Raw genomic sequence first — 17654 nt, 5'->3', positions numbered from 1 at the left:
GACTATGTATTATATGTGACTTAAAGACTGAAAATTAATAAAGGAAACCTCGGTTAGAATGGAGTCAGGAGGCCAGCAGGGGGAGCTCTCACACACTACCAGCGGATCAACTGCAGACCCAACAGGAGAAGCACCTGTTACCTTGCAAGTCCACACTACTTTAGCTACTACTTTGCTATCCGAGCAGAAGGAAGAAAGGTTTCCTCCTTCCCTGACAACAGCCCAGCCAATGAGAGGCTGTCACAACTCAGCCACTATATGGGGCACCTGGGGGGCTCAGTTAAGTGTCTGGCTCTTGATTTTAGCTCAGGTCATAATCTCACAGTTCATGAGATCGAGCCTCACATCAGGCTCTGCACTGAAAGCATGGAGCCTGATTGGGATTTTTTCTCTCTCCTCTCTCTGCTCCTTCCCTGCTTGTGCATGGGTGCTGTCTCTCGCGCACGCGCTCTCTCTCTCTCTCTCTGAAAATAAATAAATAAACTTTAAAAAGCCACTATTCAAAATTCCTAGTTTACTCCAATGGACTTTTTGTTTATAACAGCCCTCCCAACTTCCCCACCCCCTTCCTCTATAAAAGAGCATTCCTCTCCTTTGTTCTATAGACTTGACTATGGCTTTGCCTTAGCTTGCTTGTCTCTGGTTGCAATTCTCTGCTATTCTTGAATAAACCCATTTTTTGCTGGTAAAATAAGTGGTAGTTTTAATAAGACATATTTAAGACATATGTTCTAGATAACTAGCCCCTATCTTAATTCTGTTTCTCAATCATCACAAACTTATTTCCTATATAAGTCATTTGTTATCATGCAGTGAATTAATGCAAAATTGCTACATCCAGAGATATAGCAACCTCAGAAACAAAGCTGATTGAAATAAATTCCCAATAATTAGGCATGTTCATACGGTAGCCCTCATTTTCTTTCTTTCTTTTTTTAATGTTCATGTATTTTTGAGAGAGAGCGAGTGCGAGTGGGGGAGGTGCAGAGAAAGAGGGGAACAGAGGATCCAAAGCGGGCCCTGCACTGATAGCAGAAAGCCCAATGCGGGGCTAGAACTCACAAACCATGAGAACATGCCTGAGACAAAGTAGGATGCTTAACCAACTGAGCCACCCAGTTGCCCCTGTATCACCCAATTTCAGTTCTTAGTCATGAGAAGCGTTTGGGAACTCCCTGTAAAAATGAAAATATTCACATTGGTCTTGAATATAGAAACAATGCTAATATTTTGACTTGGTCTTGAATATCAGGATATTGACAATATTTGTTAAAGAGTCTGTTTTATAAATTTACAAATATAAAATCGGATTTATCTGTAGTCGATAATGAATAATCACATCAGTTACATTTTGTTATTTTCTAAAATGCATTCCTAAATATAATAGAGATGTATCATTATAAATGCCTAAAGCCACAGTTTTTAACGCCCAATGCTAGGTTTTATTCCGGCTCTTAAAGGAAAAGCAGTATCAAGTGTATATACAGCTGTACCACTACCAAGTATGTGGAAAAATCACTGGCAGTGTTGAAATGTCTCATATTTATAATGATCCTGCACTCAGTGAGCAGTACTAACACACATAAATTAACTGCTGATATAAACATATAGTCTAAGTCTCTGTTCTGGTTGATCTTACGTAAAGAAAATACAACCTCTGGTTCTTCTTCATATTCCTTGTTTCTAGAATGTCTGTGCAATACAGCTGTACTACCACTTGGTTGGGGATTTTTTTTTCTCAATGCTGCATACTCTCTTTACATATATAAAACCCCACCGATGTAGCTCACTAGTTTAGCAGAGTGCTAGCTTGCATTCTAGGCTAGACAACTTAAATTATGACCTCCCCCCCACACCAGGGTATGTACTAATATAATTACTATTCATATATGGTAAGAAAACTTGATAATAAAACAACAAACATCTCTAATAACCCTCTGTCCCCCAAAAGGGAGTCACATTTCATTTGCTATTTTTTTCTGATAACAAAAGTGCTATAGAAAATAAGAGAAAACTACAGGAAAAAACCACAAAATACATAATCGCATTTTCCAAAAGAACTGCTATTTATATTCTGGCATACATATGTAGATTTTTTAATTGGGGATATTCTTTACAGCTTAAAAATAATTTTCTCTTAAAATATCATGAACACTTTCCCTTGTTAGTAACTATTCTTCTACACCTTGTTAATAGCGACAGAGTGGTTCATGTTATGGTTACATCATTATTTATTTAACAATTTCCCTATATTGAACACCTCAACTCCTTCCCAATTTTTATTACTATACTGATACTGCAAGTTTTATCACTGTATTTCAAATTTATTTACTTATCAACTTTTTCCTTTAGGTAGATTCCTAGAAGTAGGATTGCTAGGTCAAAGATATAGGCACTTTAAAGACTTCTGACATATATTTCCCAAAGCCCTCCAAAAAGTTTGTGGCAAAAGGACATTTAATTTAAAAGTATTTGGCAGTCTCAGTTTACCAGAAAGTGTTTTTAAAAAACACATACCTGGAGGCGCCTGGGTGGCTCAGTTAGTTAAGAGTCCAACTCTTGATTTCGGTTCCGGTCATGATCTCAATGTTTGTAAGTTCAAGACCTATGTCAGGCTCTGCGCTGACAGCATGGAGCCTGCTTAGGATTCTCTCTCTCCCTCTCTCTTTCTGCCCCTCCCGCACCTATGTGCGTGCACTTTCTTTCAAATAGATTTTTAAAAAGCACTAAAAAACACCTATCTGCCAATTTGATAGGTGGCAAAAATGCCATTTCATTATATTATAATGAACATTTCTTCGATTACTAGTGAAGTTGAAAAATGCTAAACCAGATGTAAAAATATTTATAAGTTCACCACAAAACACCTAGGAATAAACCTATCCAAAGAGGTGCAAAATTTGTACACTGAAACCTATAGAAAGCTGTAAAAGAAATTGAAGAAGACATTAAAAAATGGAAAAACATTCCATGCTTATGGATTGAAAGACCAAATAATGTTAAAATGTTGATACTACCTAAAGCAATCTCCACATTCAATGCAATTCCTATCAAAATAACATCAGCATTCTTTACAGAGCTAGAAGAAACAATCCTAAAATTTATACAGAACCAGAAAAGATCCCAAATAGCCAAAGCAATCCTAAAAAGAAAACCAAAGCTGGAAGCATCACGATTCCAGACTTCAAGCCATATTACAATGCTGTAATCCTCAAGACAGTATGGTACTGTCACAAAAACAGACACATAGATCAATGGAACAGAATAGAGAACCCAGAAATGGACCACAAAAGTATGGCCAACTAATCTTTGACAAAGCAGGAAAGAATATCCAATGGAAAAAAGACACTCTCTTCAGCAAATAGTATTGGGAAAACTGGACAGTGACTTACAGAAGAATAAACTTGGACCACTTTCTCACACCATACATAAAAACAAACTCGAAATGGATGAAAGACCTAAATGTAAGACAGGAAGCCATCAAAATCCTAGAGGAAAAAACAGGCAACAACCTCTTTGACTTTGGCTGCAGCAAATTCTTACTTGACACGTCTCCAGAGGCGAGGGAAACAAAAGCAAAAATGAACTATTGGGACCTCATCAAGATAAAAAGCTTCTTCACAGTGGAGGAAACAATCAGCAAAACTAAAAGGCAACTGATGGAATGGGAGAAGATATTTACAAATGACATATCAGATGAAGGATTAGTATCCAAAATCTATAAATAACTTATCAAACTTATCAAAAACAAATAATCCAATGAAGAAATGGGCAAAGACATGCATAGACAGTTTTCCAAAGAAGATATCCAGATAGCTAACAGACACATGAAAAAATGCTCAACATCACTCATCATCAGGGAAAGAGAAGTCAAAACCGCAATGAGATACCGCCTCATATCTGTCAGAATGGCTAAAATTAACAACTCAGGCAACAACAGATGTTGGTGAAGATGCAGAGAAAGAGGAACATTTTTGCACTGCGGGTGGGAATGCAAACTGGTGCAGGCACTCTGGGAAAACAGTATGGAGGTTCCTCAAAAAATTAAAATTAGAACTACCATACGACCCAGCAATAGCACTACTAGGTATTTGTCCAAGGGATGCAGGTGTGCTGTTTCGAAGGAGCACACGCACCCAATGTTTACAGCAGGGCTATCAACAATAGACAAAGTAAGGAAAGAGCCCAAATTCATCAACTGATGAATGGATAAAGGAGATGTGGTGTATATATATATATATATATATATATATATGTATATATATGTATATTATATATATATATGTATGTATATATGTGTATATATATATATATATATATATAATGGAATATTACTCAGTGATAAAAAAAAATGAAATCTTGCCATTTGCAACAATGTGGATGGAACTAGAGGGTATTATGCTAAGCGATATCAGTCGGTCAGAGAAAGACAAATATCATATGATTTCACTCATATGTGGAATTTAAGATACAAAACAGATGAACATAAGGGAAGGGAAGCAAAAATAATATAAAAACAGGGAGGGAGACAAACCATAAGAGACTCTTAAATACAGAGAACAAACTGAAGGTTGCTGGAGGGGTGTTGGGTGGCGGGATGGCTAAATGGGCAAAGGGCATTAAGGAGGAGACTTGTGGGGCGCCTGGGTGGCTCAGTCAGCTAAGTGTCTGACTTCAGCTCAGGTCATGATTTCATGGTTTGTGGGTTTGAGCCCCGCGTTGGGCTCTGTGCTGACAGCTCAGAGCCTGGAGCCTGCTTCCGATTCTGTGTCTCCCTCTCTCTCTGCCCCTCCCCTGCTCGTGCTCTGTCTCTCTCTCTCTCAAAAACAAATAAACGTTAAAAAAAAAAAAAAAAAGGACACCTGTTGGGATGAGCAATGGGTGTTATATGCAAGTGATGAATCACTAAATTCTATTCCTGAAATCATTGTTAAACTATGTTAACTAAATTGGATTTAAGCTAAAAAATATATATTTGGGAGTTCGACAGGTCAATCACACTATTTTACTGAAACAAGTAATTTCACCTAACTAGAAACGATGAAAAAGGACTATTCTTTTCCCCAAAAACCGAAAATGAAAACTATAACAAAACCGCAGAGTGAGCTGAAATTACAGTGGGAGGCAGCTGGAAGGCATAGGTTTGTCCCACAGAGAGATGTCAACAGCAGCACTACTATGTGACACAGAACCTTGTGCCAGCTGCAGGGTGGGGGGTTTAGACTGACTCTAAGGAACTGGAATCATCCCATGTTAGTAGCTCCTCTAAGCTACTACCAGAAATAGAAGCAAATTCCCTCTGGCGGAAAATTTCTCATAGGACTCATGTATATTAAGATCAATCAGTGAGTTCACAATTTAAGTCACCAAAGGTGAGGGTCAGCAGAAAACAAATTTAGACTACCAATAACTATAGATATTTAGACCACCAGATACGGAATCAGAGCAGCAATACATAAATTAGTTGAAAAAATTAAAAAGGCAACTATAAAACGATCAAGCAAAGAAATTACCTGGAAATAACATTCAACTGTGAAAAAACAACAAATTGAACATCTAAAGAGGGCATTAAAAAGCAACTTCTAGGGGGACCTGGGTGGCTCAGTTAGTTAAGCATCTGACTCTTGATTTCAGCTCAGGGCATGATCTCACAGTTAGTGAGATCGAGCTCTGTGTAGGGCTCTGTGCTGACAGTTCAGAACCTGCTTGGGAATCTCTCTCTCCCTCTCTGTCTGCCCCTCCCCTGTGCTCTCTCTCTTTCTCTCTCAAAATAAATAAATAAATAAATAAATAAATAAATAAAGAAACTTCTAAAGAATGGACTTGAGGAAAAAGAAAATTGACCCCAAAAGGCTAAGAAGGAATGGCAAGCAAATAAGTGATAAATATGTACATAAATCCAGACACTGTACAAAATAATAATTCTAATAATATCTAATTTATTAAGTTAAAAAAAACAGAATTAAAATGCAGAAAATAATAGCTTATAAGTCAAGCAAGGATACAATCAGTAACAAAGAATTTTAAAGTCTCTGCAATATTCTTAAAGTTGTTTATTACCTTTTTTTTTTTTTTTTGAGAGAGAGTGAGAGAGTGAGCGGGGAAGGGGAAGAGAGAGAGAGAGGGAAAAGGAGAATCTTAAGTAGGTTCAACACTCAGCACAGAGCCCAAAGCGGGGCTCAATCTCACAATCCTGAGATCATGACCTGAGCCAAAAGCAAGAGTTAGATGCTTAACCAACTGAGCCATCCAGGCACCCCTGAAAGTTGTTTAAATGTAGACTAGCAAATATATGGTACAATTTCAAAGACAATCACCAAAAGAACAGATTTAGGTTATAAATTTAAAACAAGAAGGGGAAAAAAAACCCTTGCCACTTAAAAAAAACAATATATAAAAAAAATCAAAGGTAAGAAAGGAGAAAAAAGCAAAAAATGGACAAATATAATTAAAATGTAAGATAGTATAAACACATCAAATACATTAATAATTACACTAAATGTAAATAGACTAAACTTGCCAGTTAAAAAAGCAGAGATGATCAGATTGAGGAGGAGGAGGGAGAATTCAGCCTTAAACTGTTAACAAGAGGGGTGCCTGGATTGCTCAGTTGGTTATACATCTGACTCTTAATTTCTCCTCAGGTCATTATCTCATGGTTCATAGATTCAAGCCCCGAGTCAGGCTCTGTGCTGCCAGTGCAGAGCCTGCTTGGGATTCTCTCTCACCGCCCCCACTCTGCCCCTCCCCAATTCATGCTCAAACTCTCTCTCTCTCTCGCAAAATAAATAAATAGTTAACAAGAGATATATCTAAAGCATAAGGCCACGAAACAGTTGAAAGTATGGAAAAAGATAAACCAGGCAAATAACAACCAAAAGAAAGAATAGCTATATCAATATCAGACAAAGTAGATTTCTAGACAAAAAGCATCACTAGTGAAAAAAAGGTCACTACATAGAGATTTTTTTTTAAATCCAATTCTCCATGAAGATATCACAACTCTAAATTTGTATATACCTCTTAAAACATCCATGAATTACATTTTTTTAGGTTTTTTTTTTACATTTATTTATTTTTGAGAGACAGAGTAAGACAAAGTGGAGTGGGGGAGGGGCAGAGAGAGAGGGAGGCACAGGATAGGAAGCAGACTCCAGGCTCTGATCTGTCAGCACAGAGCAGGGCTCGAACCCACAGACCGTGAGATCATGACCTGAGCCGAAGTCGGACACTCAACCGACTGACTGAGCCACCCAGGTGCCCCCATGAATTGCATATTTTTAAAGTGTAAATACTGTACAGAGAAACTGACATACCTACTACTCAAAGAAATTCCACACATTTTTTTTTCTCAATTATTGATGGGTCAAGCAAACAAAAATAAATGAACGCATATAGACATTGGCACCTAACATTAGAGAATACATAATTTACTCAAGCACATATGAAACGCTGTAAAAATTGATCATATATTAGGCCATAAACAATTATCAACAACAAAAAAAGTAAAGACTTGAAAGAGGTGTGGAAGTTCATATACTCAAATCTTCTCTTTAAGAAACAAAAGTTCACCGAAGTCTTCTCAGGCACCCTTCTCTCACGCTGATACCACTGACACTTAAATATAGCTTCTTTCATTTTACTTAGTGTATACATGAGTCGTAATCACCACTTTACACATGTATATATAAGTCTCCCTCAAAGAAACCACATACTTTGAAGAACTGTATCTAAGTCAATTTGTCTTGCTCTTACAAATAAAATGAGCAACCATAACTAAGTGGATAAATGAAGGAGCAACGCGTTAGGTAGAGAACAAACTTAAAAGGAGGGCATCAGGCCAGAAGGGAGCATTCTCTTTGGAGTCCTTAATTTCATGGATTAGACCCAGCCCTTTGGATGTGGACGATTTACGCCCAGTCCATGGATGAGAAGACCTGTCCATTGACAACATGTACAGCAGACACAAGGGACCTAGAGATGAATACTGGCTTCCCCATTTAATAGCTTAGTGAACTTGACAAGTCTCTAAGCCTCACTGGGCCAGTTGATACGTCTGCAAAATGGGAATAATATCCACTTCTCACACCCATTGTGAGACTTAAAAGAAAAGTCAATGTTGAGTGTACCTAGCATGCAGTAAGTGCTCCATAAAGGTTTCCCTCTCCTTTCCTAAGGGAGAAAGAGGAACTTCCGTTCTTCCTCAAGAGTCGGGACTGAAAAAAGGAAAACTGCATCTCACCTGGGAACTGGTCATCTCTTCTTCCTCCTGGGCAAGGTCAGGGAGTTAAGGAGGCAGAGCTGGAGGAGAAAGGAGCCATGAGACATCAGGCCTTCCTTGTAGCTCCCAGAGTGGCCATTGTTTCTGCCTTGTCTGAACCATTCCCTCAACCATCCTGCCCTATGTTGCTTTCTTTTCTCCACACTGCAGATGGTTCACCATCTCAGCTAATTCGTCTTTCCTCTGTTCTGAGTCAAAACCTCCATGGTCTCTCCCTGTTCTCCGCAAGTGGTCATGTGACCCAAGACTTGCAGCCCCAGCAGCTCCAAAATCCCGTCTTCCTCCACACCCCAGTCTCGGCTCAGTTTTGGCAGGGCCCAGGTCCCAGGTGTGCCCCCTCAAGGATGGGTTCCAGCTGCTGTGGAGCTGCGGCCTTCATTCATTACAGCATGGCTTGCTCCTACTGGCTCAGGACAAGCTGGCTCCTACAGCTTGTCCTCGACTGGCATCTTTGTCCTGGGCTCCAAATCTCTGTACCCTCCAGCAAGAGTCTCCGGAAAACCAGCCGGGGTCAAAGTTAACGCTAAGCACCTCTCAGGATACATACCTGCAGGAACTCAGGCTAGGGACCACTGGACACAGGAATGGCAAAGCAGGAGACCTGAGGCACCAAAGAGGGGAGGCCCCCGGGGCACACTCCTCTGTGGGGAGACGCGGGATCGCGGGCCAGACCTGGGGGCGCGCTCAGACCCGAGCGGCCGGCACAGGGTTGTGGAGCCAAACTTGGACTCGGAAAGAGAAAGGGGTCCTGGAGCCACTGGGGCGGCAGATGCCACTAACCCCAGTCGGAGATAAGTAGGGCCAGCTGGAGTGCGTTAGAGTACCTGGAAGGTTCCCACCCTCCACAGCCAAATCTCGGCAGAATATTCTTTTCAGGACCATAGCTCCCGAGGCCCCTGATTTGGAGGTTCAAGTCCCTCCATCGCACCCGCACTCTGATCTCCATCTTCCTGCTGACCCAGGGTGCCCCTGTGAGCCGCAGTCTCTCTGCGAGAAACCGCGGCGATGCGAAGGGCCGTCCGGACTCACCGGCCCGCGCCGGCCTGCGCCAAGCCCGCCACCCGGCAGCACTGCGCCTGCGCCGAGCGAGCCCAGGGCACCTCCCACAAGACCCCGCGGCGCACCGCCCCACTGCGGTCCCAGGCCCCGGGGTGACCGACCTGCGTGGTCCCAGGGTCTGCGGAGGTTCCTCGGCCAGCCCTGTCGGTGCGGAGGTGGGGGTAGAAAAGCCACTTTAAAAAAAAGATGTTTAGGGGCGCCTGGGTGGCGCAGTCGGTTAAGCGTCCGACTTCAGCCAGGTCACGATCTCGCGGTCCGTGAGTTCGAGCCCCGCGTCGGGCTCTGGGCTGATGGCTCAGAGCCTGGAGCCTGTTTCCGATTCTGTGTCTCCCTCTCTCTCTGCCCCTCCCCCGTTCATGCTCTGTCTCTCTCTGTCCCAAAAATAAATAAATAAACGTCGAAAAAAATTAAAAAAAAAAATGTTTATTTGAGAGAGAGAGAGAGCACCAGCAGGGAAGGGAACAGAGGATCTGAAGCGGGCTCTGCCTGGACAGCAGAGAGCCGGATGGGAGGGCTCGAACTCACAAACCTCAGATCATGGCCTGAGCCCAACTCATCTGCTTACCTATTGGAGCCACCCAGGCGCCCTGAAAGTCATTTTTAAATTTAAGTTCCTGGGATCCTGCAATGGAAAAACGGCCTCCCTCCTTCGCTGTGGAAGCTAGCCCCGCACCTAGGACCTCGGGGCCCGCGCCTGGCACTTGAGAGTCTGGCTGCTTAGGGGTTGGAGCTAAGAGATGGGGATACTGGTGCCCCTCATTTGGCCGGTGGTCCTATCTGGAATGTCACCGCAAAGGCTCCACTGGGCCGGCAGGTATTCTCAGGGTGGCCCTCCATCCTGCACGGTTTTCTGATGCGTAGCCCCTCCTAGTGTGACCCTTGCTAACCCCCTGGGCCCGTCCCCGCCTCCAGCCAGTACGCTTAAGGTGATGTCCATTTGGCCGGCCCGCCTCCTTCCTGATTCTATACAGGCTTCCAATCTCCTTGCAAGCAGCCCCAATCTCTACGTGGAATCTCTTGGAAACCTTCTCACTTGGTTTTTGGAGCCAAACTCGGGAGGCGCGGGGCTGCTTCGCCAAGGCTGTTTCATGGCTGCTGGTTCCCATCCCCACCCCGTCTAACTAATCTTGTAGTGGAAATTGTCAGGTCTGGGAAAATGGTTGAAGATGGAGAAGCCTGTTTGGCCACCTTTTAGTAAGTCCTGGAAGTGGAGAGCTTGTCTGGCCCCCGGTTATTTATGGCTCTTTTTACATTGTAGGGTACTTGATGCCTCACCTCTTAATCCTAGTTTCCATCCTGGGCTAAAGGACAAATCCCAGTTAACACCATGTTCTGCACCTGTGACTGTAGTAGTCACAAATATTCTGGATTCCCACTTCTTTCCAGGATGTGGTAGACCTGCAGTTTCCCATCCGTTGGAATTTAGCGGTGACAGTGCGACCTGTTTGGCCACAAAATACAAGTAGTAATGTATGCCACTTTCAAAAGGAGTCTTTTAAGAGCCAATACACGATTTGTCCTGTTTCTTTTCTCTCTGCCCCCAGAAATTGTAACATTCGATGTGCAGGCAGCCTCTAAAATGGCTCCCAGTTGTTCCCTGTGCACTTCATGTCTCTGACACATTTTATTAATTTCACAAAATTTCATACTTGCTCATTATTATATTTGTTACGATAATCTAAGATCGGTGATTACCATTTGCTGAAACCTCAGATGACAATTAGCATTTTTAAGAAAAAATTTTTAAGTGTATTTATTTATTTTGAGAGAGAGAGTACAAGCCAGGAGAGGGACAGAGAGAAAGGGAGAGAATCCCAAGCAGCCTCTGTGCTGTCAAGCGTGGAGACTGACGCGGGACTCAATCTCATGAACCATGAGATCATGACCTGAGTCAAAATCAAGAGTTGGAAGCTTAACGGACTGAGCCACCCAGGCACCACAAGCAGCATTTTTCAGTTAAGGTGTGTATATTGTTAGACATAATGCTATTGCACACTTAATAGACTATAATATACATAGTATGTATATACATATACATGCTTACATAGTGTAACATGACTTTTATATGTACTGCAAACCCAGAAAAATTTGACTTGCTTTGTTGCAGCAGTCTGGAACTGAATCTGCAATATTTCCAGCATATACCTATATTTCAATGACAACCCCTATGTCAGTTATAGGAGACTAAACTGCTGTCACAAATAGACTTCCCAATGCATTGGCTCAGCCAAAAGAGAAGTTCCTTATTCCTCATTTCACAGTACAAGGCAGGTGGTCCATGTTGGTGGGCAGCTTCGTTTTCAGTGACATAGTCCATTAAGGCTGCTATAACAAAATGCCATAGACTGGGTAGCCTATAGCCACAGAAATCTCCCACAGTTCTGAAGGTTGGAAGTCTGAGATCAGGGTGCCAGCATGGTCAAGAGAGGACCTTCTTCAGGCTGGCAGACTTCTTATTTCCTCACATGGCAGAAGGGGCTCGTGAACTCTATGGGGCCTCTTTTCTAAGGGCACTAATCCCAACCATGAAGTCACTGCCCTAATGACCTAATCATCTTCCCAAGGCCTCACCTCCTAATACCCTCACCGTGGGCATGAGGTTTTCAACAGAGGAATTTTGAGAGGACACAAAAACCCAGACCGTAGCAATGATCCAGACTGGCAGTGGCTCTACCCTCTTCAACACGTTGCTTCCAAGGTTGCTCTGGCTGACACGGTCCAGCCCCCCAGAGGAGCATCTCCACTCCCAACACCCTAGTCCAAAACACCATCATCTACTGTCTGGGCAATTGCCTCTTACCTGGTGTCCCTATTTGCCCTCTTGCCATCCCTACTGTCTATTCCCCACACACAGCCAGGGAAAAGTTTTCAAAAGTAAATCAGACTATACCACTCTTCTCGAAATCTTCAAAACCTTCCCATCACATTTAGAGTGAAATCTCACGTAGTCTGGCACCTATCTAATGCACAGAACTCATCTCCACATCTTTCCTCCAGCCACACTGAACGTGCTGATTTGCAACAGGCTAGACTCACTCTTGCCTCAGGACCCTTGCAGGATCTTTCCAAGGCTCCTTCCTTCATTGCATTCAGGTCTCTGTTTAAAGGTTCCTTCTTCTCAGAGGACTTCCTTAGTCACTCCAAATTAGTTTCCTATCATCTTCGATCTCCTTACAGGTTTTAAAAAGTGTTTTGCTTCTCGTTACCTAAGATGATCATTTATTTGTTTACTGTTGGGTCGCATGCTGGTATCTTGCCTTTTTTGCTCACTGCTGTATTATCAGTACACAAGAGAACAGGGGTCAGCAATCTACATCAGATCTGGTTTTATGCCTGTTTTCGGAAATAGTTTTGTTAGAACACAGTCACACTCATTTGTGTACACGTCTTCAGCTGCTTTCAGGCTACGGCAACAGAGTAGTTGTAACAGACTGAACTGCCCACAAAGCCCAAGATAATTAATATCTAGCCCCTTACAGGAAAAGTTTAGCAACCCCTGATCTATAGCAATTATTGATATATCAGCTTTCTATTATTTGCTGAGTGGATCTTGTACCATTCCTTTATTTTCTATCCTTTCTGAATGATTTGGTTTCAATCTTGTATGCAGCTTATATTTGGATTTTAAAAACCAATCCGATAGTCTCTGCTTTGGAAAAGTATGGATTTTCAGGCCTTTCTTTTGCTAAGACAAAAGATGGAGGAATAAAAAGTATCTCCTTCTCCCTCTTGATTAAAGTGGAACAAACTGGGGCGCCTGGGCGTCTCAGTCGGTTAAACAACCGACTTCGGCTCAGGTCATGATCTCACAGTTTGTGAGTTCGAGCCCCGCATCGGGATCTGTGCTGACAGCTCAGAGCCTGGAGCCTGCTTCGGATTCTGTGTCTCCCTCTCTCTCTACCCCTCCCACTCCCCTGCTCATGCTCTGTCTCTCTCTCAAAAATAAATAAACATTAAAAAAAATTTTTTTTAATGCAGCAAAGATGGAGACCCTGATGCAAAGAAAACAGTAATTCCTACCTTAAAGACATTTGTACTGCTGCTGTGTGAAGGGCCTAGCTCAAAAATCAGACTATATTAATCCTTTCTCTGCCCAACATAAAGATAACTCTTAAACTAATTAAACATGCTTACTGCTTTATTAGCTATAACTAATTTCTAGAATTGAAAAAAATTATTTGAAGAAAACATTTCGTGTTACAAGAGATAGTATTAGTTCATGAAATAAATCAATCACATCACCAATTTACCTTCTTTCTTCCTTTTCTCCAAAAAGGTATCAGCTTGATTGATTGATTGGGTTTTTTTGCTTTTTTTTAAATTTTTTTTTTGCTCTTTTTCTAATACGAAATTTATTGTCAAATTTGTTTCCATACAACACCCAGTGCGCATCCCAGCAGGTGCCCTCCTCAATGCCCATCACCCACCTTCCCCTCCCTCCCACCCCCCCCCCCATCAACCCTCAGTTTATTCTCAGTTTTTAAGAGTCTCTTATGGTTTGGCTCCCTCCCTCTCTAACTTATTTTTTTCCCCTTCCCCTCCCCCATGGTCTTCTGTTAAGTTTCTCAGGATCCACATAAGAGTGAAACGTATGGTATCTGTCTTTCTCCATATGACTTATTTCACTTAGCATAACACTCTCCAGTTCCATCCATGTTGCTACAAAAGGCCATATTTCATTCTTTCTCATTGCCAAGTAGTATTCCATTGTGTATGTAAACCACAATTTCTTTATCCATTCATCAGTTGATGGACATTTAGGCTCTTTCCATAATTTGGCTATTGTTGAAAGTGCTGCTATAAACATTGGGGTACAAGTGCCCCTATGCATCAGCACTCCAGTATCCCTTGGGTAAATTCCTAGCAGTGCTATTGCTGGGTCATAGGGTAGATTTATTTAGTTAGTTGTTATTTTTTGGAGAGCACCTAATTATCTCCCTTTTGCAACATAAGTTTTAAAGTGTTTCTGACACGTTAAAAAAGTAACCCTAAAATATAACAGACTTTATTGTTCCTCAGGATAAGTGATTCAATCCATTTGCCTTTCTTGTGATTAGTGATATACTTGGACACATCCCTGAGTTGTGCCTTCTATTCACTGTGCCTTTCCTTTGTTGCTTTAGTTTTCCTTTCCTGTGTTCTACTGCATTTATAGTTCTCTTTATTCCCTTTCCTCTCTCTAGTGACTTGTGACATAGTGTGTTTCTTTTAGTGGGTAGCCTTCAGTTTTTGTCATGCATCTTCAGTAAGGTATGAATTTAATATCTATCCCAGAACATGGACTTTAAAAGACTTTAACCCTGATTCCTCCCACTTTTCTAATGTTATTATGTATAATATTCATTTCACCTTATTTCTAGCCCTCTCCCAAATTAATCCTTATTTAAATTACTCAGACCCGACATAAATTCAGATTTAGCAACATGTTTACAATTTGTTTGTTCACCAGTGCCTCTTGCCTTGTATTCCCCCCAGTGGCCTGATGTTAATGAAGGTTTTCTCAGAAAAATGAGATTCCAGGTGGTATTTTATTAAATAATTTTTTGTGTGTTTTATATGTTTTTTTTTTTTAATGTCTATTTTTGAGAGAGAGAGAGGCACAGAGTGTGAACAGGGGAGGGGCAAAGAGAGAGGGAGACACAGAATCCGAAGCAGGCTCCAGGCTCTGAGCTGTCAGCACAGAGCCCAATGCAGGGCTCGAACTCATGAGCTGTGAGATTATGACCTGAGCCAAAGTCGGACACCCAACCGACTGAGCCACCCAGGCACCCCTGTATTTTATATATGTCTTTTTTTTTTCTAATGAGGTACATCTGGGTGGCTCAGTCAGTTAAGCATCCGACTTCAGCTTTAGTATTAGTATTAAGTATTTAGTATTAAGTATTTAGTATTGGAAACTTTGCGAGACACGGCTTAACTTTAGATCTGATGGATATTCAGAAAATCACTCAGGTATAGTAAGTCTTCACCCATCATCACCCTGCAAAAATGCTCGTGAGATTAAAACAATTCCAAGTTCACACACTTAATCCAACAACTTTGCTTGCAAGAGAAAACCTGATTTGGTGAATTTAGGTTCAAGTTCAATGCTGTCTGTACCTAAGCCTCACAACCACTGAAAGGCTTAAAGACTTTTTTACATTATCAAGTAACACTTAAACTGAAATAAAAAATTTCCACTTAAATCACTGTTGGTTCACGTGTTTCTAAAAGGAAAACACAAAATGTACCTAATGTCAAATTATACAAGAGCTGGTAAGCAGCTCAAGAAAGCAGAAAAGCTTTTCAAAGAGCTGGATTGGACACCTGTGCTAGTCACCTGGAAACTTCCAAACAGGCCTGAGAGACCTCTGAATCAATTTCCACAACAAAAAAGTAATAATTTTCTTCCAGAAGTTTCTGGAAGTAGTAGGTTCTATCCTAAGGTAGCCGTGCCAGTTAAATAGGATGGGCTTTTATTTACATGACTATTTACCTGAAGAAATGCCTCTCTTCCCGTACTAAGTGCTTAGGGTATTACAAAACACAGCTGATTTCTTTCTTCAGTATCCAGTTAATCAGGATTAAATACACACATACACACACGCTTTGGTGTTCTGCAGAGACAAGAAAACACATTACCCAATGTCTTCAGCTCAGCAGAGGCAGTACAAGATTTCATCACTGTCCCTGACTCCTATTATTTAAAAGGAGGCTCCAGAAGGCTCAGTAAAAAAAACCTCCACGACTATTCGCAGGTGCCAAGAAATGGTCAGAGATAAAATTCATAGTACTGAACTTCATTCTACATAATAAGGCACTGATTTCACTTATAATTAGCAATTCTGCATATGGTGATTTTAGATTTGAAGAGACAATGACGGTGTTTATCAGACATTTTACCAGACATAGTTTTGGTTTTAAGTTTTATTTATATGTTTTTTCTTGCAATAAAATATACACACCATAAAATGTACTATTTTAACCATTTTAAGTAATTCATGGCATTAAGTACAATCACAATGCTGTGCAACCATCGTCATAACAGATATAATTTCGTGTAATGTGCATAGCACATATTTCAAACCTATGGTTATACAAATTTCTTAAGCAATGCATTTGTATAACTTGTATAAAAATCATAAATTGGGGCAATACATATATGTAATTATAGTCAGCTTGATGCCTTGATTTTTATTTCTTTTTTTTTTTTTTTTTTTAATTTTTTTTTCAACGTTTTTTTATTTATTTTTGGGACAGAGAGAGACAGAGCATGAATGGGGGAGGGGCAGAGAGAGAGGGAGACACAGAATTGGAAGCAGGCTCCAGGCTCCGAGCCATCAGCCCAGAGCCTGACGCGGGGCTCGAACTCACGGACCGCGAGATCGTGACCTGGCTGAAGTCGGACGCTTAACCGACTGCGCCACCCAGGCGCCCCCAAGATGCCTTGATTTTTAAATTGTTTACAACTTCTTCAGTTTTATGCTATGCAGTAAAATTCTCAACTTGTAAACTCAAAATCTTCTGTAATCTTCTCAATAAAATTAGCAGTACCACTTACAGAATATGAATTTCAGAACATGCTTTTCCACATTCATCGAATTGGTGTGTTTTTTTTCTCATTATTAATTCTTTGCTGCTTTATTAAAAGGCTAACTGCACGTTCTCCCACATTCACAAAGCTTCCATGTGTTTATGAGTTCTTTGATGGACAGTGAGATGTGTCTTCCAGTTAAAACATCTCCCACATGCATTACATTTGTTATGTTGCTCTGCTGTAGGAGTTAAGTAATGTTTAAGGAGATGCGACTTCTTGATGAGGGCTTTTCCACAGTTCGTACACCCGTGGGGTCTCTCGCCTGTATGAATCCTCTGATGCATGACAAGCACTGAGGCTTTGCCACATTCTCTACATTTGTAGGATTTCTCTCCTATATGAAATCTAGAACGTTTATAAAGGGATGAACTGTACTCAAAGGTTTTCCCGCATTCTTTACATTCAAATGAGTTCTTGAGTGCATGAGATTTCACATGTTGGGTAAAGGAGGAGTTCTGAGTGAACAACTTCCCGCACGGATGGCATTCATAAGGCTTCTCTCTAGTGTGAAGTCTCTGGGGGACCACCAGTTGTGCTTCGTGCACAAATGCTTTCCCACAATCACTGCACACAAAGGATCTCTCCCCACTATGAATTTTTTGATGGGCTATAAGGTGTCCCTTACTGTTAAAGGCTTTCCCACAGTCATTGAATTCAAAGGGTTTTTTTCTCTTGTATGCTTTTTTTCATGTGTAACAAGATGAGACCGCTTTTGGAAGGCTTTCCCGCATTCAGTGC

General features: G+C 41.3%; 1 protein-coding gene and 1 long non-coding RNA gene across 3 annotated transcripts in view; both read right to left on the bottom strand.

Moving 5' to 3' along the window:
* Window positions 1–9505, bottom strand: part of LOC109502258 — a 30442-nt gene extending 20937 nt beyond the window's left edge. Inside the window, exons 1-2 of one of the 2 annotated variants that reach the window (XR_006584206.1) lie at window positions 8829–9505; window positions 8243–8301 (exon numbers count right to left, since the gene is read on the bottom strand). This is a non-coding gene — a long non-coding RNA (uncharacterized LOC109502258). The remainder of the gene's footprint in view (window positions 1–8242; window positions 8302–8828) is intronic. The other variant, XR_002160755.2, reaches the window with a different exon arrangement.
* Window positions 9506–16663: 7158 nt separating this feature from the next.
* On the bottom strand, window positions 16664–17602 carry LOC101091386 (zinc finger protein 684-like; the record flags this gene model as incomplete). The annotated part of the gene is made up of 1 exon (XM_019836758.3): window positions 16664–17602. A coding segment is annotated over one exon (609 nt), but the record flags the coding sequence as incomplete, so codon positions are not given.
* Between the last annotated feature and the right edge of the window lie 52 nt (window positions 17603–17654).

Source organism: Felis catus, chromosome C1 (genome assembly GCF_018350175.1).
Source record: "Felis catus isolate Fca126 chromosome C1, F.catus_Fca126_mat1.0, whole genome shotgun sequence".
NCBI classification, from domain to species: Eukaryota; Metazoa; Chordata; class Mammalia; order Carnivora; family Felidae; genus Felis; species Felis catus.
The sequence above is the reverse complement of the archived record's forward strand: the minus strand, read 5'-3'. Positions and strand labels throughout refer to the sequence as shown.